Source organism: Diabrotica virgifera, chromosome 8 (genome assembly GCF_917563875.1).
Source record: "Diabrotica virgifera virgifera chromosome 8, PGI_DIABVI_V3a".
In the NCBI taxonomy this organism is placed as follows: domain Eukaryota; kingdom Metazoa; phylum Arthropoda; class Insecta; order Coleoptera; family Chrysomelidae; genus Diabrotica; species Diabrotica virgifera.
This window is the reverse complement of record NC_065450.1, coordinates 157,622,470-157,649,497: the sequence shown is the minus strand read 5'-3', so window position 1 is coordinate 157,649,497 and position 27,028 is coordinate 157,622,470. Positions and strand designations below refer to the sequence as shown.

At 31.9% G+C, this 27,028-nt stretch overlaps 1 protein-coding gene across 2 annotated transcripts in view; it reads left to right on the top strand.

Annotated features, from left to right (window-relative positions):
• Nucleotides 1-27,028, top strand: part of LOC126890406 (microfibril-associated glycoprotein 4-like) — a 214,652-nt gene that overhangs the window by 23,429 nt on the left and 164,195 nt on the right. Inside the window, exon 3 of one of the 2 annotated variants that reach the window (XM_050659308.1) lies at nucleotides 20,731-20,874. The exons of the other annotated variant lie outside the window; for it this stretch is intronic. Within the exon in view, the coding sequence (XP_050515265.1) occupies nucleotides 20,731-20,874 (144 nt within the window). The remainder of the gene's footprint in view (nucleotides 1-20,730; nucleotides 20,875-27,028) is intronic. 2 annotated transcript variants of the gene reach the window in all.

Genomic DNA, 27,028 nt, shown 5'->3' with positions numbered 1-27,028 from the left:
CCGCTCTGCGATTTTGCTTAATGCTGGTAATAAGCTTATCGGTCTATAATTCTGTGGAAATGTGCCATTTTCTCCTGGTTTTTCAATCATGATTACGTGAGCCTCTTTCCATCTGTCAGAAAAATGTCTTAAGATGTTATTTATTAGATTTGTTATGTACACTATTGCTTTTCCTGGCAGATTTTTCAGAGCTCTGTTCGTAATCTGGTCCGGTCCTGGAGCTTTTTTGGCATTAGTTTATATAAGTAGTTTATATAATTAGTTTATATAAATAGTTTATATAGAAAATACAGCGTGTTTTATATGTTCGTTCATGGGTATTTCATTTTTCCGACTGTATACATTTTTGAAATCTGTACAAAAAGGAGAATCCAAATGTAAAATAAAAAAGGTGGAAGTAATTTAAAAAAATTAAGGGGTGATGGAATGGGTGAAAGGGTGCCTTTCCCGGCATGCTTAGACATGGTGTCTCCCCCTTCAATTATTATTTGATGTGTTTTTGCGTTTTTTCTAAAAATCAGTGGTTCAAAAGTTATTTACGGTAGATAGTTTTATCTGAAAAGTACTGTATATTTTATTTAAGTAGAAAGTTGCAAATTATTTTTACACGGCAGGTGTTTCTAGATATTTTATGAAACTATTAAATCTCAGTCTAGTTTGAAACTCTTAATATACTCCCCTCGTATTCGCGTTTTTAGTATTCAGTAATTATTTATAATAACCTTCTGTTTTTATTTTGTTTGTTTGCTTGTTTTATACTCATTATAAAGAACGGTTAAAAAATCAGCATCGAGTTGGAATTACCAATACCAGCCACAAAATATATACCTAACCATGGAAAATCCATAATATATAAACGGTAATAGTGTGGTCGAAATGGTGTCAATTTTAATATTGTATTTTTGGAGTGACCATAGATGGCGAAAACCTAACCGTTACATATTATGGATTCTCCATGGTTATATATTTTGTGGCTGGTATTGGTAATTCCAACTCGATGCTGATTTTTAACCCTTCTTTATAATGAGGATAAAACACTAAAACAATTTACCTTTCTAGCAACAATATTAACAAACCGATATTGAAAAAGAATAAGGCTATAACATATTAAAAAAATCACTTAAATCGGACAACAGGTTTAGGAAATTCGAGACATCAAAAATGACCCATTTTTTGGGGTGCCCGTTATTCGTGCCAGTGATAGTAGAAAATATTGATCCGTATTTATATATATGCTAAGGACAAAAAATCGGACTGTGAAAGGTTAGCCTAAAGGCTGATTTAAATAGAAGATGTTCCTTCGCATGGGCATTATTTGGTCGATTACAAAAATTATTTAAATCAAATCTACCAATTATACTTTAAAGGCAAAAACCTTCGGTCAGTACGTGATGCCCGTTCTGACATATGGAACTGAAACTTAGGCTTTTCACAACAGCCTAGTCGATAAACTTCAAGTGACTCAGAGAGCTATGGAACGGAAAATGCTCAATATTAAGCTCAGTGATCGCTAAAATAATGAAGAGATAAGATGACGATCAGAAATAACAGATGTGATCCAGAATACTGCCATGTTAAAATCGATCTCTTAGGATACATAGAAACAAATGTATGGAACACAACCGTTGGACAACAACAATGGACACAATTCTTGAATGGCGACCAAGGAAAAACAAAATTGGTCACGAATTGATGCAAAAAAACAGCAAACGGAAATGAATGGACACATCTAAGGGAGGCTTACATGAGACGATAGATGGAATAGCTGTTGATGAATATGTTAAGAGTCCAAGCTTTCAGATCAAAGTATAATACATAATTCTAAATTTTATACAGGGTGTTTCATTAATAATTGTCCATATAGTAACTGGAGAAACCTTATTACAAAATAAGAAGATTTAACCTAAAATGTGGTTCCTTACTGAGTTACAGGGTGTTTTATCTAAAAATTTAAAAACTATTTTTGCTCAGCATTTTAAAACTATTCGACGTATCCTTTTCGTACTTATCAAAAAGTGCGACTACTAGACACTCTACTAAATTATGATAAACAAACGTTTCTAGCTGCTACCAGAGGCGTACGACAGGGGATGGTGAATGGTTGACCCTTCGCAAATTCTACGCCACTGGAGGAATTACTATTTTGTGCCATTTTTAGATTCTACAATACTTTCTACGTAAATAATATACTCTTCATTGGTAACGATAAAGTCGTTAGTTTTCGAGATATTTGAAGTTAAATATGAAACGGCACAATTATTTTAATTAAATATAAAGGAAAAAATTCCTCTCATTGGCTGTATACCATAATAAAAACTTACTAATGAAGTAAAAACCTCACATGTAGGTAGGTGGTATATAATTTATTAAAAAAATTTTTCTAAAAATGATCCAAGATGGATAAAATCACAAACGTTTTCGGACCAATCAGTCCATCATCAGGTGGTAGAAACCTAAAATAAGCAAAACCACTGTATTAAAAAAGCCAAGATGAAATTTGACTGTCTGAAAGTTAGGAAAATTACAACATGTGGTTACTTACTTCAGATCCAAAGCAGTTGGAACTAGCTACATATTTAGGTCAAAAGACCTTAATGTAATAATAATTATGCCATTTAGGCTACAAAAATGTCGACAATAAGTCGATGTCACAAGAAATTAAATTGCAACGGTATTACAAATTAGTCTTTTAAAGTAGTAGAATTTTATGTGTATGTAGTTATATTGTATTTTAGAAATGCAAAAAAAAATAAAAAAAAAATATTTTTACTTAACTGAATGAATTTAATTAGATATTAAATAAATGAGTAAGAATAAACAATTTAAATTAATAGTCACATAAAATTATTTATGAAAATTTCATGGCGGTGAAAGCGAAAATTTTGCCAACAGGTAATGACGTCACTTGGTAAAAAGAAGAACAAAAAGAAAGAAAAATAAACTGAAGAAAAATAAAAATAAAATAAAAAGAAAATTATTAGATAATAATTATAAGGTAAAAGAATTAGTGAATAAATCTGGAATTTGGCTATAATGAAATGTAATATAGTTGATAGTCATAATGTAACAGTATAACTGGTTGTCTAATTTCAAGTAGATGTAATAGGGTGAATAAAACACAACTAAGTAAAATACTATGGTTTAACGGAATTGAGATTAAAGTACTAAATGGATGTATTATTTAAGAGAAAGTACTGTGAACTGTAAGTAAGAAAACGATAAGTGAAAGTTAATATGGTGTGAAGTAAATAATGATATGATGCCAAATTATTGTTTGAAAATTATGTGAAAATAAAATTAAAATTAAAAATAAAAATATAGAGGGAATAAAACGAGTACTTTCTCTTAAATAATACATCCATTTAGTACTTTAATCTCAATTCCGTTAAACCATAGTATTTTACTTAGTTGTGTTTTATTCACCCTATTACATCTACTTGAAATTAGACAACCAGTTATACTGTTACATTATGACTATCAACTATATTACATTTCATTATAGCCAAATTCCAGATTTATTCACTAATTCTTTTACCTTATAATTATTATCTAATAATTTTCTTTTTATTTTATTTTTATTTTTCTTGTTTATTTTTCTTTCTTTTTGTTCTTCTTTTTACCAAGTGACGTCATTACCTGTTGGCAAAATTTTCGCTTTCACCGCCATGAAATTTTCATAAATAATTTTATGTGACTATTAATTTAAATTGTTTATTCTTACTCATTTATTTAATATCTAATTAAATTCATTCAGTTAAGTAAAAATATTTTTTTTATATATTTTTTGCGTTTCTAAAATACAATATAACTACATACACATAAAATTCCCTAGAAGGTCTTGTCAATATCCGTTCAATGTCATATTTTAGTCTGTCAGTTTGAGGCCAAGATGAAGACTACTTTGTAATACCGTTGCAATTTAATTTCTTGTGACATCGACTTATTGTCGACATTTTTGTAGCCTAAATGGCATAATTATTATTACATTAAGGTCTTTTGACCTAAATATGTAGCTAGTTCCAACTGCTTTGGATCTGAAATAAGTAACCACATGTTGTAATTTTCCTAACTTTCAGACAGTCAAATTTCATCTTGGCTTTTTTAATACAATGGTTTGCTTATTTTAGGTTTCTACCACCTGATGAAGGACTGATTGGTCCGAAAACGTTTGTGATTTTATCCATCTTGGATCATTTTTAGAAAAAATTTTTTAATAAATTATATACCACCTACCTACATGTGAGGTTTTTACTTCATTAGTAAGTAAATATTTTAATTAATTTATGATATGATTCATATGAAAAATTATTTGTACCCAGTACTTTAAAACTATTTGGCGTAACCTTATCATACTTGGCAGAAAGTGTAGGTACTGTACACCCTACTAAATTAAGATAAATAAACGTTTCTAGCTACTACCAGAGGCGTAAGACAGGGGATAGTGGCTGGTTGACCCTTCCCAAATTCCACGCCACTGACGAAATTGTTATTTTAGTGTAGTTTTTTGATTTTGCAATAGTTTTTATGTAAATAATATACTGTTCATTTGTAACGATAAAATGATTAGTTTTCGAGATATTTGAAATTAAAAATGAAGCAATACAAATACATGATCAAGATAACCGTGTCGTTTCATTTTTAACTTCAAATATCTCGAAAACTGATGTTTTTATCGTTACGAATGAAGAGTATATTATTTTCATAGAAAGTAGTGAAAAATCCAAAAATTGAACTAAAATAGCAATTTCGCCAGTGGCGTAGAATTTGGAAAGGGTCAACCATTCACTTTTCCCCGTCGTACACCTCTGGAAATAGCCATAAATGTTTGGTTAGCATAATTTAGTAGCTTGTACAGTACCTATACTTCGTACCAAGTATGAAAAGGATACGTCATATAGTTTTAAAACGCTGAGCAAAAATAGTTTTTAAATTTTTAGATAAAACACCCTGTAACTCAGTAAGGAACCACATTTTATTTAAGTGTTTTAGGTTAAATATTTGTATTTTGTGCTAAGGTTAAATTTAGCAATAGTAACTTATAAATTAACATTATATTGATTGTTTCCCACCTTTAGACGTATCGGACGAGTTTGAGAAATGCCACTGTCACAGTGACAGTTTTAGTTGAAATACTCGTCTGATATGTCTAAAGGTGGAAAGCAATCAATATAATGTCAGTTTATATGTTAATATCGCTAAAGTTAACATATCTACTAGTTTTATTCCTTTTTATCTCACAACTTAATAGGTTTTCCATCTTTTGCGCTATTTTGCCGGTTATTAGCGCGCTCATCACTGTAATCAGCGTAGACACAGACGATCACAATCACATGAGAAACAGACACATTATATTTTGTAGTCAGTTTACTGTTGATAGGAGGATAGTTTCTTGGTTTAGAAATTTAAGATAGTGGTTAAATAAGGGCTCGAGTTATATCTAAGGAAATATGAAGGATATCTATACACAAGATCAGAGTTACTATAATGGTTTTCAACCTACCACATAGTAATGTCAATCAAAGAGAAAGGAATATCACTTGTAGAAGCATTCTACAGGAAAATATAGAAACCCTGCTATAAAAAAGTAAGACCACAAAACAAAGAAACTTTCCGTAGGATTATGTTACATTCTGGAGCTGAGTGTCTTTAGTAAATGAGAATTACGGCCGATTATTCTAATAATTATACTAACACCTAACACAGAAAAACCTGCTGAGCAAACAACATCCTACAGACATATTAGCCTACACCCTGCTATTAGGCTATTGATTATATTCAAAATACGATAGCTAAAAGGAACTACAACGTTAACGGGGTTTTATTATTTCATATGATCAATGGACATCTATATATGAAAAAACCGTGGAGTGCTACCATTTAAAAGGGTGCGTTTTTGAGAAAGGGTGAATTAGTCCCTGGGCACAGGTTACATTAGGGTGAGTTATATACACTTTTGGTACAAACATATCTACATAAAAATTGTTCCTGGTTAAATTTCCTATCTAAATATCACTTTTTGAAGTCAATGATACTTTTTTTTACAAAAATATATTCAAAAGAAAAGCACAAAGAAACCCAAAAGAAAAAAATTTTGTTTTTTGTCCCACAACTTTTGTCCACGAAGATATAGGTATAGATATTGCTTTACAGAAAAAAACCTACATATTTCTTCTTTAAAATGTTGTTTTGTAGAGGCAATTAGGATTTACAGTTTTCGAAATATGATTTTTCAATGTTCGCCACTCACAGCAATTTTGGGCAATTTTCCTTGTTATTTCGCAAAATTGTTCTGTAACTTTTTTCTACGTAACTTTAGTTATATGCAATGGTACACCTAATAGGAATAGAATTCAATTATTTACCTTTAAAATGGTCTACTGTATAACGTTGTACGACTTTTTTTAAAGAGATTATGGTTTTTCAAGATTTTATACTGTCAACAATTTTTTATAATATAATATAAAAATAAAATAATATTATTATATAATATATTACATATTATATAATATTATATTATATGTTATATAATACCTAATATAAAAAAAATATTATTTTTTATAATTTTTACGATTATTTTTGACATTTCTCATTATAACTTTTTTCTTCTACATTTAGGTAGGTATATATTATATTATATATTAAAAAATCCTATTTTGTTTACTTTAAAATGGTGTATTACAAAAAATTCTAGGACTATTTTTGAATAAGATATTATTTTTCAAAATGTAATAGGTAAGTACTTGCAACGATTTTTGATTTTAGGATTATTTGTTAAATTTCTCATTATAATTTTTTTTTTGTACATAAATATTGCTCAATATAGAGGGCTTACTTTCCGTTCTATAAAATGGTGTATCATCTATATTTAAATAATGGAAACCGAGTGATTCTTTGATATTTTTTACTTGTATTATTTAAAATTAGTTCTTTTACAAAAATTACATAAAGATTAGTCTTAGAAAACATCACTTTAGTTAAAATTATTTAAACGTTGACATTTAAAATTGTTTTAAATCAAAGACCATCTCTTCGTTAGTATTAGCTTCAATATCTTCCTCTGATACTTCAGTTATCTTAGAGTTCCTACAATTAGTACCCATGCACATGCACCCTTTGCAGAATATTGAACAACTAATTCCTATCTTCCCACAACTGCATTTTTTTGTACATCCTTTGGTACATTTACATGCTATTTTTTCAAGCAAATCTTGTGGTTCAGGAGCTTTGACAGTAAATATTTGAATTAATCCATATTTTGAAGTTTGCCCGGTTGTGTCAAGTTTATCCAAAGTACATTTTACCTATAAAAAATAAGATTCAATTATAACACACAATCTCATAAAAAAGTTATAATGAGAAATTTAAAAAATAATCCTAAAATCAAAAATCGTTGCAAGTACTTATTACGTTTTGAAAAAGCATATCTTATTCAAAAATAATCCTAGAGTTTTCTATTATACATCATTTTAAAGTAAACGGAATAAGCTTTCTTATTTATTATATAATATATACCTAAATGTAGAAAAAAAAGTTTAAATGGAAAATTTAAAAATAATCGTAAAAAATATAAAAACTCGTTAAAAGTACAAAATCTTGAAAAAGATAACCTCTTTAAAAGAAGTCGTACAACATTATACAGTAGAACATTTTAAAGATAATTGATTTCTATTCCTCTTATATGTACCATTACATATGCCTAAAGTTACGTAGAAAAAATTACAGAACAATATTTGCGAAATAACCAGGAAAATTGCCGAAAATTGCTGTGAGTGGCGAAATTTAAAAAATCATATTTCGAAAACTTTCGAAAAGAGAAGATATGTAAGTTTTTTTCTGTAAAGCAATGTCTATACCTATATCCTCGAGGACAAAAGGTATGGGACAAAAAACAAAATTTCTTTCTTTTGGGTTCCTTTGTGCTTTTTCTTTTGAATATATTTTTGTAAAAAAAAGTATCTATGACTTTAGAAAGTTATATTTAGATAGGAAATTTAACCAGGAACAATTTTTATGTAGACTTGTTTTTGCCAAAAGTGCATAGAACTCACCCTAATGTAACCTGTGCCCATGGACTAATTCACCCATTTCTTAAAAACGCACCCCTTTAAATGGTAGCACTCCGCGGTTTTTTCATATATAGAGATTCATTGACCATATGAAATAATAAAACCCCGTTAACGTTGTAGTTCCTTTCTATAGTACATAATCAATAGCCTATATGGCAAAGTTAGTAAAAAAATTACTTGTAGAGAAAATAGAACCAATTCTAAAAGCAAATCAATTAATTTCAAATCATCAAATCATATTGAGGTATTCCCATATAAACGACGTATCATTCTGTCAATGAAGTTGTTTCTGATTCTGAACTCAGCAAGAACTTCAACGTCGACAATGGGAAATTTTCGAGCACGCTCCCCACAAGCGTTCGATTATCATTTGTTCCCGAAATTGAAGGAACTCACGTGTGAAAAGGAGTATAGAACCGACGAAGAGATCAAAGATGAAGTTGTATCCCGGCTCATACGTTTGGCGGTGGAAAACTACAGCACCGACATCAAAAAACTGATTCTACGATAAAATAAATGCTTTGTAAATCAAGGCAACTGAATTGAAACTAGCCTATGGTACTCTGACTTTGGAAACAAACTTTTGTGTTGATATCTTTTTGTTTTTAATTGTTTATGCCAGATCATTCTTTTCTTTCTGTACGAAAGTATTTTCCACATATTATATAAAAACGCTGGACGGAAGGGCCGCCCGAGAACTTTATCGTACCGATCTATTATCGTTATGGTACTAGATACTGGAATTCTATAAAAATAACAAAGTTACTCGTTATTTTGATATTTTGGAAACACCTACTGTACTTAAAAGTATTTTATGGTTCTACGCATCATTAATTCCTGCATTTGAGAAAATGTTCGATGCCATATGTCGGGGACACACTATAGATGTGTAGATTATTGCATAAATCAATAGAATATTATAGTCATACTTTCATTTCAAATTAGTTCATTTTTCTGAGAAATTAATAGTTTACAATATTTGCATTTCATTCTATTTCGATTACGCCAGTCAATGCGCGAGATTAAGAACAAGATATTATCTCCAAATTCTATCCTACTGCATGGATTTTAATGAAATTTTGGGAGTAGCCCAATCTCCTAATTCAAAGTCTATCCTATATACTATGGCGCTTTTATCATGGGGGAAGTTCCCACCACTTCTCGGGGGTGAAATATTTTTATTTTCGAATTACATGGAGAAAAAGAAAGATTTTTAAGAAAATTTAAAAATTCATTCTATAATTTGATCACATTTTTTACAAAAACCATTCATTTTAAACCCGTTCAACTTTTTGAAAGTAGAAATAACACTATATATATTAAAAGGTATTGTAGAAGGAAAACAATGCATTTAAATTATGGTAGATGGGGAGTTAAATGTATATACTTTTCATTTTTCCTTAAAGTACATTAGTCATATATTTTTTTGCACCATATCTCGCTTAGTTTGTAAGTAACCGACATTTAACGGTGCTCGTTTTAAAGGCCTTTTCAAAACAGCCTTTTTAAAACAAAAGGTGTTGGTAGCATTATACACCTAAAACCTACCGTTCCTCTGTTATTTCAAGTTGAATACACCAATTTGAGCATGCACCAAAAAACAAACTATTTTCACCTACCATATCTCTTTTTGTATTATAAATAGAACATTTACGAAGGAACGAATCTCTTTATTATTTATAATCTAAAAAATGTTTTATATAGTGTTTTTAGTTCGATGCATAGTTTTTAAGGTATTCACAAAAAATCCGTCCGAAAAGGTGTCATTTTTCAATGAAAATAGCCAATTTTCAACTACGCATAACTCAAAAAGTATTGAGTTCTCAAAAAAAAAGTATAGACCAGTTTTTGCTTAGAAATAGGTTGTTTAGCCACTTCCGTGCTTATTTTGACCAACAAATTTTCCACCCCCTTGAAGAAGTGGGAACCGCGCCAAGATAAATGCGCCATAGTATATAGGGTAGATTTTGTTTCTTGAGCTATTCCCTACTTACTGTGAAAATATCAAGTACATCAATGTAGTAGGATGGAATTCGGAGCCAAATACCCTCATTGACTGCCCTACAATAATGCTCTGCTATAAACGCGTGAGAGAGGACACACATAAGATTATAGCAAAATTTCTATTTACCGTAACTTTTCGAGTTTTTGAGCTACAGCAATGAATTTTATGTCATTGGAAAGGTAATTTTGCATTCTTTCAAAATATGTTAAAATATACAGGGCGTATCTAAAAAAATTAAGATTTTTTATTCATTTCCGGTTCAACCGGAAGCCATATTTTTGGTAAAATTTATTGTGATAATAGATAATAAAGTACCATATATGTCTGCAAAATTTCAAATTTCAAGTTTCTATTAAGAAGAAAGTTACGGGCACTCGCATATTTAAAAAAAAATTCATAACTCCCCTCCTATGGGGAGTTAAGATATATGACTAATGTCATTCAATTTACTGATAGGATATCAAAAATATATCAAAAAATAAAAAAATTCCTTGGAGCCATTTTTGAGAAAATCGAGTTCAAATTTATGTCAAAATTTGACCCCTTAAATATAGGCAACCCGTAACTTTTTCTGAAAAACGATAACATCCTTCTTATAGCCCCATCTTTAGGCTATATAACGACTTTTTCAAATTAAACTTATCTTAAACAAGTTTTTAGAAAGATAGGAAAATGTGTCGGGTGGGCGGTCGGCCATGTTGGCCGCCATTTTGAATTTGGAAATGTCAAATTCCGTATTTTTATTTACCTATCGATGAGCTTACTTTGAGTTGAATTTCATTCATTTCGGTCAAAATTTGCAAAAATGGGCCCTAAATAACCCCCCTATTTCGGCCCCCCTTTGAGAGGTTTTTTTTAAAGCTTAGTTTCTCGACAAAATTCTCTTAAACTTACTCATACCGAATTTCATCAAAATCGGTCCAGTAGTTTTTGCTGGGCGGTGGCGACATACGTACGTACATACGTACGTACGTACGTACGTACATACTTCCGACATGTTTTTTTTATTTGCTTTTTAGACTCAGGGGGACTCAAAACGTCGAAAAAAAGTGAAATCTGAAAAATTTTTTTTTGCACGATCCTATAACTTTATCTATTATACTTATACTACGTATATAGTACGATAAAGTAATATTATACTTATACTACGTATATAGTACGATAAAGTAATATTATACTTATACTACGTATATAGTACGATAAAGTAAAATCAATATTTTTGGCCCTGACAAATTTTGTTTAGATTTTTTGGACCATTCTGGACAAAAAAGATTTCCCATAATTTTTCTCTAAAGTTGATCGTTTTCGAGGTATAAACAATTTAAAATTGAAAAAAAAAACGAAAAATGACGATTTTCAAGGCTTAATAACTCTATTAAAAGTTATTACTATGAAAATCAGAAAGTGACTAAATCAAAGTTTACAGCACCCCCTACAAGATCCTGGAGAAATTTTTGTCATTATTTTATTACTAAGCTGTATAAGGTTCAAGAAGTCGCCCACGAGAAAAGTGGTCCAAATTTTTTTTTAATAATTTTTTTTAATCAAATTGCAAAAATCAGGATTTTTGGCCCGGACAAATTTAGTTTAGATTTTTTGGACCATTCTGGACAAATAAGATCTGTTATAATTTTTCTCTAAAGTTGACCGTTTTCGAGGTATAAGGGTCATTCCATTTCAAATCACTCAATTTTGGAGCAAAAAAAATTTCGGACCTCCGATTTGTCTGAAAATTGGTATGTAGCTTCTGAGGGACGTAAAAATAAGATATTTAAGGTCAAAAAATCTTCTTCTTCTTTTTTTCTCAAAATGTTATTTTATGCGATTTTACAGTGATTTGGTGTTTATTTATACAAATTTGCATTTTCTATCGTAAAGTATCAATGGAAAACATAATATTTTAATAGAAGGGACTCAAAAATGTCATTATATGGCATTATAGCAAGTTACTTTAATTCAAAACAAGCTTTTGATTAAATTTTATAGTGTAGAAAACGTTAAAATACCGTTTTTTACATTTTTCTCCATTCCCAAAATACATCACAATCGATTTGGCTGAAAATTTGTCCACAGATAGACAAAACATAGGACTTTAAGTGGTGAGAAGGATTTGAATTATATTACAATACCAAAAATGTTACATACAATATTATAGTCAAAAATATAGGCGTCTACTGTAAGTACAATTAACTCGAAAATATCGACCTCACGACAAAAATTGTTAAAAGAAGTTGTAATAATTGTAAATACAATTTATTTGGAACAATTTCAGTTCCTACCATTTTTGTCGAAAAGTTAAAAAATGGCGGAGATATTGAGCAAAACAGGTTCTCCTTTAAAATCAAGATGGCGGCTAACGTAACGGAGGAATTCATTCATGATTTTAAATTTAGGCTACTATTGACTCCCCTAAAGATCAGAAAAATAAAATTTTGGGCAGCTCGACATTCAAGGTTATATGCTATCCCGACTGATGTATTTTGGGAATGGAGGAAAATGTAAAAAACGGTATTTTAACGTTTTTTACACTATAAAATTTGGTCAAAAACTTGTTTTGAATCAAAATAACTTGTTATAATGCCATATAATGACATTTTTGAGTACTTTCTATTAAAATATTATGTTTTTCATTGATACTTTACGACAGAAAATGCAAATTTGTTTAAATAAACACCAAATCACTGTAAAGTCGCATAAAATAACAATTTTGAGAAAAAAAAGAAGAAGATTTTTTGACCTTAAATATCGTATTTTTACGTCCCTCAGAAGCTATATACCAATTTTCAGACAAATCGGAGATCCAAAATTTTTTGCCTGAGTGATTTGACATGGAATGTACCATAAACAATTTAAACTTGAAAAAACTAAAAATGGCGATTTTCAAGGCTTTACTATGAAAATCAGAAAGTGACTAAATCAAAGTTTAAAGCACCCCCTACAAGATGCTGGAGAAATTTTTGTCATTATTTAATTAGTAAGCTGTTATTTTTAATCATTAACAATAAGCCGTAAGATCGCATTGACGCAACTGTAAATGTGAGTGCGAGTAAGATACACTACCGGAATGGCATCTCTCTTGCACTCACTATAGACGGGCACCTGATACATGCAGGCGCTCATTATTATTACTTAAAAATAACAGCTTAGTAATAAAATAATTACAAAAATTTCTCCAGGATCTTGTAGGGGGTGCTTTAAACTTTGATTTAGTCACTTTCTGATTTTCATAGTAATAACTTTTAATAGAGTTATTAAGCCTTGAAAATCGCCATTTTTCGTTTTTTTCAATTTTAAATTGTTTATATCTCGAAAACAATCAACTTTAGAGAAAAATTATAAGAGATCTTTTTTATCCAGAATGGTCAAAAAAATCTAAACAAAATTTGTCCGGGCCAAAAATATTGATTTTTGCAATTTGATTAAAAATTTTTTTTTTTTAATTTGGACCACTTTTCCCTTGGGCGACTTCTTGAACCTTATTCTGGGATGTCTCACGAACGTGATTATGCAAAAAATGTCATGGGAATATTTTCTCCGACGAACCCGCCGTTTTCGGCTTGTCTAATAAGCCACAAATTTATTAAAAAATGTTTTTATTAACGTTTCGACGGTTAAATCGGATCCTATTTGGACGTTAATAAAATCATTTTTTTAGTAAAATTGTGGCTTATTTCCCATTAAAAATAGTTAGTTACAAAAATGCCACAAGAAAATAGCTTCAAAACAACATTGTTTAACATATTTTAAAAATTTAAGTATTTCTTACCTTATATACCTAGAATAATATCACCTAAAAGTAACACTAGAACAAAATCAAATCAAAACTAAAAATATGAAATCAATTAAAATTAACACACAAATTATATTATTAATCTATCAAAAATATAGAATTACAATTAATAATTAGGGTACGCTTAAAACTGATTTAGCAACAACTTGTCAAAGCGAAAAGAGGCGTAATTCTGACGTCACTCCATAGCTCACTTACACGGCGGCGAACGGCACACTCCTAATTTGAGGCTTAGAAATCGAAAAAGCGACCATGGGAGGTGAATGGCAAATTTTTATAATTCTTTATATTTTCGAGGTAGCTGAATCCGAATATGAAGTTTATTTTTATCTAGAATTGGTGGAACATGTTCAAAAATCAAATTTCATGTAAAAATTCAAAAAATCAATTTTGATGATTTTTCAACTTTACCTCACTGTATCTTTGGTCGCTGTAAATATTTCCTTTTGAAAATTTTACTGTGTCATTTTTTAAGTATTTAGATACCAACGAGCTTTGTCTAAAGTGTTTAAACGAATTCAAAAAGGAGTTATTAATTTTTAAACATTTTGTCGTCAGATTTCGTTAGTTTCATGTTTAATTAAAAAAGTTGATCGACGAAGTTTTTAGCTTATAATTTTCACCAATACAGTATTAAAATATAAGTGATGAAGAAGTTTTCTGAAAAATTTCCAGTCAAAATATGTAATAGGAAAAAAGTTATATGACTTTAAAAATCGCACACCTAGTGTTAGGCAAGCGGCAGCAACCCCTAAAATGATGTTATACCGACCACGAAAATCAACTTTAAGGTGAATGACAAATTTTGATGGTTCTTTATGTTTTCGAGGTCGCTGAATCTAAATATGATGTTTATTTCTATTTAAAATTGGTGGAACATGCTCAAAAATCAAATTTTATGCAAAAATGCAAAGAATCAATTAAGATGGTTTTTCAATTTTAACTAGATTTATCTTTGATTGCTTTCGAAAATGTTACTGTATTATCTTTGAAGTAATTAGACAACAATGAGATTTGTACAATATGTTTAAACTATCCCTTTTAAGCGCCATATTGGCTAACCTTACAACGATGCGATCGACACAAACGCCAGAGGTACGTTTGGCATATTCACCAATGTTATATCTTGATTGGACATAAGCGCCATTTTCTAGTTTTTAATTTATTTCAGACAGTATTTTCAGCCACATTAATGTTCATAAAATATTAAAATTTGAAAAAAAAATCACCAATTTTTTTAGTCACTGTGCAGATAAGCAGAATTGGTAAAAATAAAAATAATCAGTTTTTTGGCTTTCTTGAAAAATCAATTTATTGTCGTTTATGCCGTTTTGGCTTGACAGCGTCGATCTAACGGTGCTCGTTTTAAAGGCCTTTTCAAACACTACAAAAGGCGTTGATAGCATTACACACCTAAAACCTACCGTTCCTCTGTTATTTCAACTTGAATACACCAATTTGAGCATGCACCAAAAAAGCAAACTCTTTTTCACCTACCATATATCTTTTTGTATTATTAACAGAACATTTACGAAGGAACGAATCTCTTTATTATTTATAATCTAAAGAAATGTTTTATACAGTGTTTTTAGTTCGATGTATAGTTTTTAAGGTATTCACAAAAAACCGTCCGAAAAGGTGTAATTTTTCAATGAAAATGGCCAATTTTCAACTACGCATAACTCAAAAAGTATCGAGTTCTCAAAAAAAAAGTATAGACCAGTTTTTGCTTAGAAATAGGTTTTCTAGCCACTTTCGTTATTTTGACCAACAAATTTTTCACCCCCTTGAAGGGGTGGGAACCGCCCCAAGATAAAAAGCGCCATAGTATATAGGGTAGATTTTGTTTCTTGAGCAATTCCCTACCTTCTGTGAAAATATCAAGTACATCGATGTAGTAGGATGGAATTCGGAGCCAAGTACCCTCATTCACTGCCCTATAATAATGCTCTGCTATCATCGCGTGAGAGAGAACACACACAAGATTATAGCAAAATTTCTATTTACTGTAACTTTTCGAGTTTTTGAGCTACAGCAACGAGTTTTATGTCATTGGAAAGGTAATTTTGGATTCTTTCAAAATATGTAAAAATATACAGGGCGTATCTAAAAAAATTAAGATTTTTTTTTCATTTCCGTTTCAACCGGAAGCCATATTTTGGGTAAAATTTATTGTTATAATAGATAATAAAGTATCATGTATATCTGCAAAATTTCAGATTTTAGTTTCTATTACAAAGGAAGTTACGGGCAGCCGAATATTTTTTTATAAAAAATTCATAACTCCCCTCTTATGGGGAATTAAGAAATCTGGCTGATGTCATTCCATTTACCTAGAGGATATCAAAACTACATCAAAAAATAAACAAATTCCTTGGAGCCATTTTTGAGAAAATCTAGTTCAAAATTATGTCAAATTTTGACCCCTTAAATATAGGCAACCCATAACTTTTTCTGAAAAATAATAATCTTCCTCTTAGAGCCCCATCTTTAGACTATATAACGACTTTTTCAAATTAAACTTATCTTAAACAAGTTTTTAGATAGGTAGAGAAATGTGTCGGGTGGGCAGTCGGCCATTTTGGCCGCCATTTTGAATTTGGAAATGTCAAATTTCGTATTTAGATTAACCTATCAATGAGCTAACTTTGAGTTAAATTTCATTCGTTTCGGTCAAAATTTGCAAAAATGGACCCTAAATAACCCCCCTATTTCGGCCCCCCTTTGAGAGATTTTTTTTAAAAGCTTAGTTTCTCGACAAAATTCTCTTAAACTTACTCATACCGAATTTCATTGAAATCGGTCCGGTAGTTTTTGCTGGGCGGTGGCGACATACGTACGTACATACGTACGTACATACGTACGTACATACTTCCGACATGTTTTTTTTATTTGCTTTTTAGACTCAGGGGGACTCAAAACGTAAAAAAAAAGTGAAATCTGAAAAAAAAATTTTTGCACGATCCTATAACTTTATCTATTATACTATACTACGTATATAGTACGATAAAGTAATATTATACTATACTACGTATATAGTACGATAAAGTAAAAAGAGGGAGTATACAGGGTGTTTAGTAAAGAATTGGCCATAGCTTAACCTTAGATTCCTGAGCTTAAAATAAGTCGATTTAAGCTAACTTACCTTAGTACAGAAGTTGATAATAACCGAAATACAGGGTGTCAAAGTTAAACTTTTATCTTATTTATTTTTGAATATTTTCTGACAGGCATTGGACAACAACACGAAATTTGGTAAGTGGAGCTGGTACTGTACAATCTACTAAATTATGTTAAACAAGCGCTTCTGCCTATTATCTGCATAGAAAGTTTTGGAGAATATAAATATTATGCTAAAATAGAAGTTTCATCAGTGGCGTAGAATTTGGGAAGTTTCAACCATTCATTTTTCCCTGTCGTACGCCTCTAGTAGTAGCCAGAAACGATTATTTAACATAATTTAGTAGGATGTACAATGCCTACACTTTCTGCCAAGTATCACACAGATATGTGAAATTATTTTAAAGTATTCTCTGTTTTTAATAATTTATTCTTTATTTAAAACTTTATGTGTGCTCGGCACTATAAAACTAATTGACATATCCTTATGGTACTTAGAAAGTGTAGGTACTGTACACCCCACTAAATTATGATATCGTTCGTGGTTAGTACCAGAGGCGTATGACAGGGGAAAGTGAATGGTTGACCCTTCCCAAATTCTACGCCACTGATGAAACTGCTGTTTTAGCATAATTTTTAGATTCCATGCAAATAACATACTCTTCATTCGTATCGATAAAGCCATTAGTTTTCGAGATATTTGAAGTTAAAAATGAAAAGGCACAGTTATTTTGATTAATGTATTATGCTCCTTCGTTTTTAGCTTCAAATATCTCGAAAACTAATGGCTTTATCGTTACGAATGAAGAGTATGTTTTTTACATTGAAAGTATTGGAGAATCAAAAAATTGTACTAAAATAGCAATTCCTCCAGTGGCGTAGAATTTTGGAAGGGTCAACCATTCACTGGTAGTAACCAGAAACGTTTGTTTAACATAATTTAGCAGATTGTATAATACCAGCACCACTTACCAAATTTCGTGTTGCTGTCCCATGCCTGTCAGGAAATATTCAAAAATAAATAAAATAAAAGTTTAACTTTGACACCCTGTATTTAGGTTATTATCAACTTTTGTACTAAGGTAAGTTAGCTTAAAACGACCTATTATAAGCTCAGGAATCTAAGGTTAAGCTACGGCCCATTCTTTACCAAACACCCTGTATTACACATCTTGAAGATAGGCTTTGATGACCCCCTTAGTTTATTTCTGTTGATTCGGTTCCAAAATATTAACTCGTTTTCTATTGTGGAATAATTATTAACACATAGGAAAATGTTCAACGAAAGGATGATTTATTTAGAGGTACATACTTTGTTTGGTGAGGAAGTGATGGGAGATCGTACATTAATCGAATCACCTGGTATTGCGTTTTTATTCAGTATTGTTTGACATTTCATCCTGAAAGCCCGGCACAGCGTCTAAAAATTATTCAGCTGTATTTCGAAAATGGGCGTTATACGAAGAATGTATTTCGTGCGCTTAGAGCAACTTATGGAACCATCAGTAAGTTTGAAAACCAGTTTTCATTATTGAATAACACTCGATCAAATAGGCCACATTTAGCACGCACTGAAGAAAATAGAGCGGCGGTAGTGGATGGTGTACGCGAAAATAATAAAGAACCAATTCGTCGCCGTTCCCAACAGCTTGGTTTGTCGTATGCAACAACTTGGCATATTTTACATAAGGATCTTGATTTAAAGCGTACAAAATTCAATTAGTGCAAGATCTGAAGCCTACCGGCTTTAAGAGTCGCCACCGTTTCAGTTAATGTGCTGTTATTAAGCTTGCAGAAGATCTACTGTTTTCGAAAAAAAAAATTTTTTCCGATGAGGCCCATTTTTGGCTTAACGGGGATGAGAATAAAGAAAATGCCCGTATCTGGGGTGATGAGCAACCCGAAGAGGTTTAAGAGTTGCTATTACATCCAGAAAAATAACTGTTTGGTGTGGTTTATGGGCCGGTGGGATTGTCGTTAAAACAGAAGCCCACAAGAATGTTACTATGAATGGATGTCGTTATCGCACCACGATAACGGACTATTTGGTACCTGAAATTGAAGGGCAGCGAACGATTGTGCCGATGGTACTTGCTATAATCCGATCTCAATAAAGGGTCCTTTAAGCTGTAGGCACGATTGCGCCGATGGCTGATTTTGATTATAATATTTTGCACTTTATACATGTTTTATGCCTGGTTGCACCAACAGATCTTAAGCTCCAACTTAGCTAAGCTCTACTTATAGATAGGGCCTTCTTGAGTATCACTTACGTTTCACCATAATTTTCGATTTTTACCTTATTATCCATTATATCTATTATTATATTATAATATTCTTTTAATAATATATTACAATTATTTTATAGAAATTCTTATCGTATTTTCGTCTTAAGCTTAAGATCTGTTGGTGCAACCGGGCATTAATGTTTTAATACAAAATTAAAACAATGTTTACGTTAAACTAAATAGTATTAATCTCCCAAAAAAAAGTTCGAACACAAAATATAAAGAACTCTTGTAGTTATTATGAGCATTAAGTAATTGAAAAACACAAAGGGGCTGAAATATGTAGATTCGATTTTGTAAAGTCAACTTAATTTCACTTCCGTAGTAGTGAACCATGGCCGTTAAGGTAGAATTCCGCACCAAGCGACCGAGACAGGAGACCGCGACAGGCGACAGATAGGCGAGGTCTCCCCACGACTGCTCTCAATGTAATTATATCAGGGTAGTTCTGCAGCCTGCGACCGAGACCAGCGACCAACTATCGCCTATCGCGACCTATCTGTCGCCTGTCGCGGTCTCCTGTCTCGGTCGCTTGGTGCGGAATTCTACCTTTAGAGTTTAGGTGAGTGTACGACCGTCGACAGCGTTTCTCATCGTCGGTCATGGTTTGTTCCGGGAGCTATATATTCTTGAAATAAATTCTTCTATTTATATACCTAACCTATTTTGTCTATTAATGCATTACAGTACGGTAGTACAGTCACTACAAAGAAGAAATTAAGATATTACAATACCATGGGAGGTGGCGCAACCATACCCAGGGATTAGGGTATATCTAAATTAGTTCGGCGCAATCATGCCCTCAACTGAACGTACCTTAGGTAAAATCGGCGCAGTCGTCCCATACCCAAATTGAAGCTTGTAGTCTCGACAACATTTGGTTCCAACAAGATGGCATCACTTGCCATGCATCCCGTGAAAGCATGGCTTTACTGCGTGAACGATTCGGTGAGCAATTTATTTCACGCTTCGGACCAGTAAATTGGCCACCTAGAGCCTGACATCATGCTTTTAGACTTTTTCCTTTGGGGGCTACCAAGTCCAAAGTCCAAAGTATATGAATAAATCGGCCACGATTGAGACATTGGAGGCCAATATTACTCAAGTCATTGTTCAAATACCAATCGAAATGCTTGGGAACTTGGAATGATCGATCGAAATTGGAACTTCAAAATGGACCATCTTAACCGCAGTCACGGTCAGCATTTGAAAGAAATTATCTTTAAGAAGTAATTGAACAGAATGGTTCTCTTGTATGATAATATAACTTTTGAAATTCATTTTTTTCATTGTTTTTTCTTTTTGAAAAAGTATCTCTAAGTGAATCATTTAATACATGGTTCCATTGGTTTTCATTGGGAAAGAAAAAATTTCTCTTATTTTCTGCTCTAAACAAATACTGTATTAGTTAAACCCCTGTAAGGCTAATTTAAAAATAATTGTGTTTATTCTCTTTTTGAGGTTTTACACCGTATTTCAATTGTAACGAAGTCTGCACAACATTAGTGGGATTAAGTAAAGGACCTTACTGTCCCATTTTGAAACAAACAGAAACAACGCGGACCAAATTTCTTCCAAAAAGCTGTAAAGAGATTTTTAATAAAGGTAAGTACATTTATTTTTAGGAACGTTTTTATTGTGAATGCAGAACACGAAGGAATAAAAGAGGCCTCAAAATGAACAGGAAAGATATCTGTCTAAAGTCGTGAATATTTGCTCGGACAAAGTGCATTATCATTTTTATTTTACTGTTTGTACATGTGAGAACTAGACATTTCAAGCACTCCAAAACAAAATGAAATTAACGCGTTTTAAAAAAAATGAAGACTCATAGGAGTGCCGACAGAAGTGAAAACTTCTTATAGTATATAAATTACAAACTCAATGCTTTTACCCCATCCTAAAAGAAGTGCTGTACCTATATCATATAAGATATACGCGATGCGTATGCCCTATGCTATTTATGTATACATACACATAATTTGTTTGTTGTTTGTTTGGGTTTATATGACTGCTACACATAATTTATATATGTACAAAATTTATTTCAGCGAAGTGATGACCATAAAGAAATTTTCAATTCAAAAATTTATTTCGTCGAAGCGATAACGGTCGCTAATTTAATAATTTTCCCCATCCAAAAAGTGCACAACGTCCCTAAAGAAGTTTTCACTTCAAATATTTATTTCGTCGAAGCCTTGATAGTTGCTAATTTATTACTTTTTTACATCGAAAAAGTGCACAACGTCCCTAAATAATTTTCACTTTAAATATTTATTTCGTCGAAGCGATTACGGCCCTAATTCAATACTTTCCCTCCATACAAAAAGTGCACGTCCCTAAAAAAGTTTTACTTAAAAAATTTATTTCGTCGAAGCGATGACGGTCGCTAATTAAATAATTTTTCCTTATCCAAAAAGTGCACAACGTCCCTCAAAAAGTTTTCATTTCAAAAATTTATTTCGTCGAAGCGATGAAGGTTCGCTAATATAATATTTTCCCCATCCAAAAAGTGCACAACGTCCCTCAAGAACTTTCCACTTCTAAAATTGATTTCATCAAAGCGATGACGGTCGCTAATTTAATACTTTTTTCCATCGAAAAAGTGCACAACGTCCCTAAAAAAGTTTCACTTCAAATATTTATTTCGTCGAAGCGATGAATGACAGTCCCTAATTCAATACTTTTCTCCCATCCAAAATGTGCACAACGTCCCTAAAGAAGTTTTACTTCAAATATTTATTTCGTCGAAGCGATGACGGTCTCTAATTCAATACTTTTCCCCCATCCAAAAAGTGCACAACGTCACTCAAGAAGATTTCACTTTACAAATTTATTTCATCGAAGCGATGACGGTCGCGATGACGGTCGGTAATTTAATACTTTTTTCCATCCAAAAAGAGCACAACGTCCCTAAAGAAGTTTTCACTTCAAATGTTTATTTCGTCGAAGCGATGACGGTCGCTTATTTATTACTTTCACCCCATTCAAATTTAATAATTTTTCCCCATCCAAAAAGTGCACAACGTCCCTAAAGAAGTTTTCACTTCAAAAATTTATTTCGCCGAAGCGATAACGGTCGCTAATTCAATACTTCTTCCCCATCTAAAAAGTGCACAACGTCCCCAAAACCAGTTTTTACTTTAAAAATTTATTTTGCCGAAGCGATGACGGTCGCGATGACGTTCGCTAATTCAATACTTTTTCCCGATCTAAAAAGTGCACAACGTCCCTAAAAAAATTTTCACTTCAAAAAGTTATTTCGTCGAAACGATGACGGTCACTAATTTAATACTTTTTCCCCATCCAAAAGGTGCACAACGACCCTCAAGAAGTTTTCACTTCAAAAATTTATTTCTTCGAGGCGATGACGGTCGCAACGGCGGTCGCCAATTTAATACTTTTTCCCATCCAAAAAGTGCACAACGTCCCTAAAGAAGTTTTAACTTCAGTACATATACGTACAAAATATTTATTTCGCCGAAGAGATGACGGTCGCGATGACGGTCGCGGATTAAATCCTTTTTTTCTATCGAAAAATAGGTTTTACATTAATTTTAAATTTAAATACTTCTATACAATTTATGTATAGATACACATAATATAGAAAAGTACAAAATTTATTTCGTCGAAGAGATGACGGTCGCTATGACGGTCTCGAAATAAATCTTTTTTCCCCGTCCTAAAATAGGTTTTACATTTATTTTACATTTATTTTTATTTAATATTACTATTATTATACGTATATTATGATAATATACGTACAAAATTTATTTCGTCGAAGCGATGTCGCGATGATAATCGCGAAATCAATCCTTCTTCCCCATTCTAAAATAGATTTTATGTTTATTTTAAATTTAACCCGCCATTACACGCGCTATGAGGAAATCCCTCACCATATTTGTTTATAACCAATGACATTGTGTAAACTAATACGATAACCTTAAGCACCCAGGAATGCCTTTATCATGGTTTATGAGAGGGTATGAAAAAGTTATAGAATATTTCAGGCGGCCAGTGTGCTGTGTGATAGTTGAAAGAAGAGACATCCCTCTTCAAGTGAGGGAATTCCTCACTGCGCGTGCAATCACAGTGAAATCACGTTTGTATTATCTCAAAGAAACTTTTAGGTTTTTATTTAATATTTAGGTAGGTTTAATTAAAATATTATTGTTTGGATTAGGTTAGGAACAGTGGCACACCGAGGGGGGGTTTGGGGGTTAAAATCCCACCCAGAGCATATAGAAATATATATAAAAGAAAGTAGGAAAATGTAACTTGTCTTTCACAAATAAAATTTCACAAATACTACAAAAAACTTTCGGTGCCCAATCAAACCCCCTCCCCCTCCCCCTCCCCCTCCAGAGGAAAATTCTAGGTGCGCCACTGGTTAAGAACCCATTTTTAAATTTACCTATTCTAATTGGGAAATAAGCCACAATTTAACTTGAAAAATTGATTTTATTGACGTTTCGAAATCCACCTCGGACGTCGTTATCAAAATACAAAATATTAATAGTTAATTACATAAATGCCACAAAGAAATAGCTTCAGAACAGTTTTTAATTTTAATTTGTGTTTTTAGTAAAATTAATTCGCTTAAAGAACGTCAATTTCTTCGGTGGCTTGCTGAAATTGAAAATTAAGAAAACTTGCTTTTGATCTATATTATTTTTAATTTTGTTTTGTTAAATTATAAAAAAAAATTGGCTTACGAGACTTTCTATAATATGTGAGTACAACCCATTTTATATTTATATATGTTGACATTCATTCTTCCTCGAAATAAGTCGAATTTATGTAGGTGAGGGCGACGCTCATACGCGTGCAACCACGTCACAATAGAAGACGCGTGTAACGGCGGGTTAAATACTTCTACACAATTTATGTATACATACAGATAATAAATACACGTACAAAATTTATTTCGCCGAAGAGATGACCAAAAATAGGTTTCACATTTATTTTAAATTTTAATACTTCTACACAATTTATTTATATATATGTACATACACATAAAATATATATATGTACCTACAAATTTTATTTCGCCGGAGATATGACGGTCGCTATGATGGTCGCGAAATTAATCTTTTTTCACCATCGTAAAATAGGTTTCATATTTATTTTAAATTTAATACTTCTATACAATTTATATATACATACACATAATAAATTAATATATATACACAATTTATTTCGCTGAAGAGATGACGGTCGCTATGATGGTCGCGAAATTAAACTTTTTTCCCCATCGTAAAATAGGTTTTATATTTATTTTAAATTTAATACTTCTAAACAATTTATATATACATACACATAATAAATTAATATATATACAAAATTTATTTCGCCGAAGAGATGACGGTCGCTATGATAGTCGCGAAATTAATCTTTTTTCCCCATCGTAAAATAGGTTTTACATTTATTATAAATTTAAATACGTCTACACAATGTATATATACATACACATAATATATAGCATGAGCGATGACGGTCGCAATGACGGTCGTAATGACGGTCGCGATGAGGGTCGCGATGACGGTCGCGAATTCAATGCTTTTTCCCCTATCCAAAGAAAGTGCACAACGTCCCTAAAGAAGTTTTCACTTCAACAATACATATGAAAATTAACGGTATGTAATCGAATAAATTCCTATTAGGACTACACGAAATGCAGTTCAGGAAAGAAATCTGAAATACCAACTAAAATGTAATTAAATTAAAGTTAAAGTCAAACGGAAATGGGTACACCGTCCCAAGGAAACTGAATCCAAGGAAGTGATGTACTAATACGGGATCCGAATCTAGGTCTACCTTCATCCATCTGTTATCCGGATGAAACAATTTTTGAAGTTATACTTCTTTAGGCACGAGGGTGAATTTTTACTTTCCCTGACGCATGCGCACACCTACAGTATGGTATTAGTCGCTACATCTTTTAAGTTATGTAGCGCAAATAAGGTGTGCGTGAAAAGAATATTATTATTAGTGTTTTTAGTAAATAAATTCATTATAACTTTTATGTCTGTGGATTTATCTTCCTCCTTATAAGTATTATTGAAAATGTTTATTTTCAATTAATTCGAAATTCGAAATAAAACTCACACAGCTCAATCATTTTCCCTTCCAAATCCTGAAATTCTAAACGACTACTTCGTTAATGTGAGTAAAAATATAACATCAACTATTTTGCCGCAACAAGATCCCATTTCCTATCTCCCTAACTCAAGAAAGGTCTCGAATTCATTCTTTTTAAGACCAGTCGATAACTCTGAATTGATCCAAACAATCAATAGTATCAAAAGCAAATCATCTTGTAGTACTGATGGACTATCTATAAAAATTTTCTCTAATCTCACAGAAAATGTGTTGGAAATCCTCGTCTCTCTAATTAATGATTCCTTCGAAAAAGGTAAATTTCCAGAGTGCCTAAAGACAGCCATTATTATTCCTCTTCATAAGTGTTTTGGCTTTTAGGAAAACCAAATGGAAAATATTTAATAATAATAACTTACCGAGATTTTCTTAGATTTTCTTCGTGTTGTTAAATGTTGAAGCACTATTTTCGGTGGCATTAAGGAAAATGAAGGATGGGATAAAAGAAGGGAACTTACCGAAAATATGTTGTCTGGTATCGTCAATTTGTCTCACGGAAAACACACACAAAATCAAATTAAAATTGTCAAAGTGTACTATACGTTCCGACCGTATGTCTGTTAACGACTGACTGACTTAACATAAAGGACAGAAGATTATGCTTACTTAGAACTGTGTTGCCAAGACGTTCCCGAATTAAAATAAATGAAATATATATTCATATTGGCGCAAACATAGCCCCCGCCCTGAAAAACCCATTTTTCAGCCAAATCTGTATGCAATTTGTGCCGAAAACACAATAAAAAAAACTAGTTCCAAATAAATACTCAAAGGACCAGGCATAAATTAATATACCAAAATTTTCAGAGTTAATTACCGTAACTCAAAAAAAATAATCGAAAAAAAATAAATAAATTCTAATGAAAAATACCTATAACTATATACAAAAGATATTACTGTAAATTTATTGATTCGGAAGAGGGCATAACTTCAAAACTGGTCGTGTAAATGTCCCTTTCGAAGTTTTTACAGTAACATTTCTAACAACTCCGTCTTTACCCGGATGAACCTCAGTAACAATGGCCAACGGCCAACAAAGTGTAGGTACATTGTCTACCTTTAAAATAACAACCGTTCCGATTTTAACATTAGGCAAATCTATATTCCATTTTTCTCTAGTTTGTAAGGTAGTCAAATATTCCAAACGCCACCTTTTCCAGAAATCTTGCACCATTCGATCGATTAACTGGAACCTATCTAACCGGTTTATATTTAAATCTGTTAAATCGTCGGCCGGCAAACTTCCTAACGGTGTTAAATTTAAAAAATGTGATGGAGTTAATACCGATATTTGAGATGAATCAGTTGGTCGACGACAAAGAGGTCTCGAATTTAAGATTGCCTCTATTTGAATTAATAGAGTATTTAACTCTTCATATGTTAACAACTGATCCCCTATGACCTTATAGAGATGCGACTTAGCGCTCTTTACATTACTTTCCCAAAGACCCCCGTGACTCGGACTTTGTGGACTTATAAATTTCCATTCCACACCGTTCAAATTTAATTCACATAACAGTGCATTTTGATATTCTTCCGAACTAGCAAACCGATTAATTTCACTTAAAACCGTTTTCGCACAAACAAAAGATGATCCCTG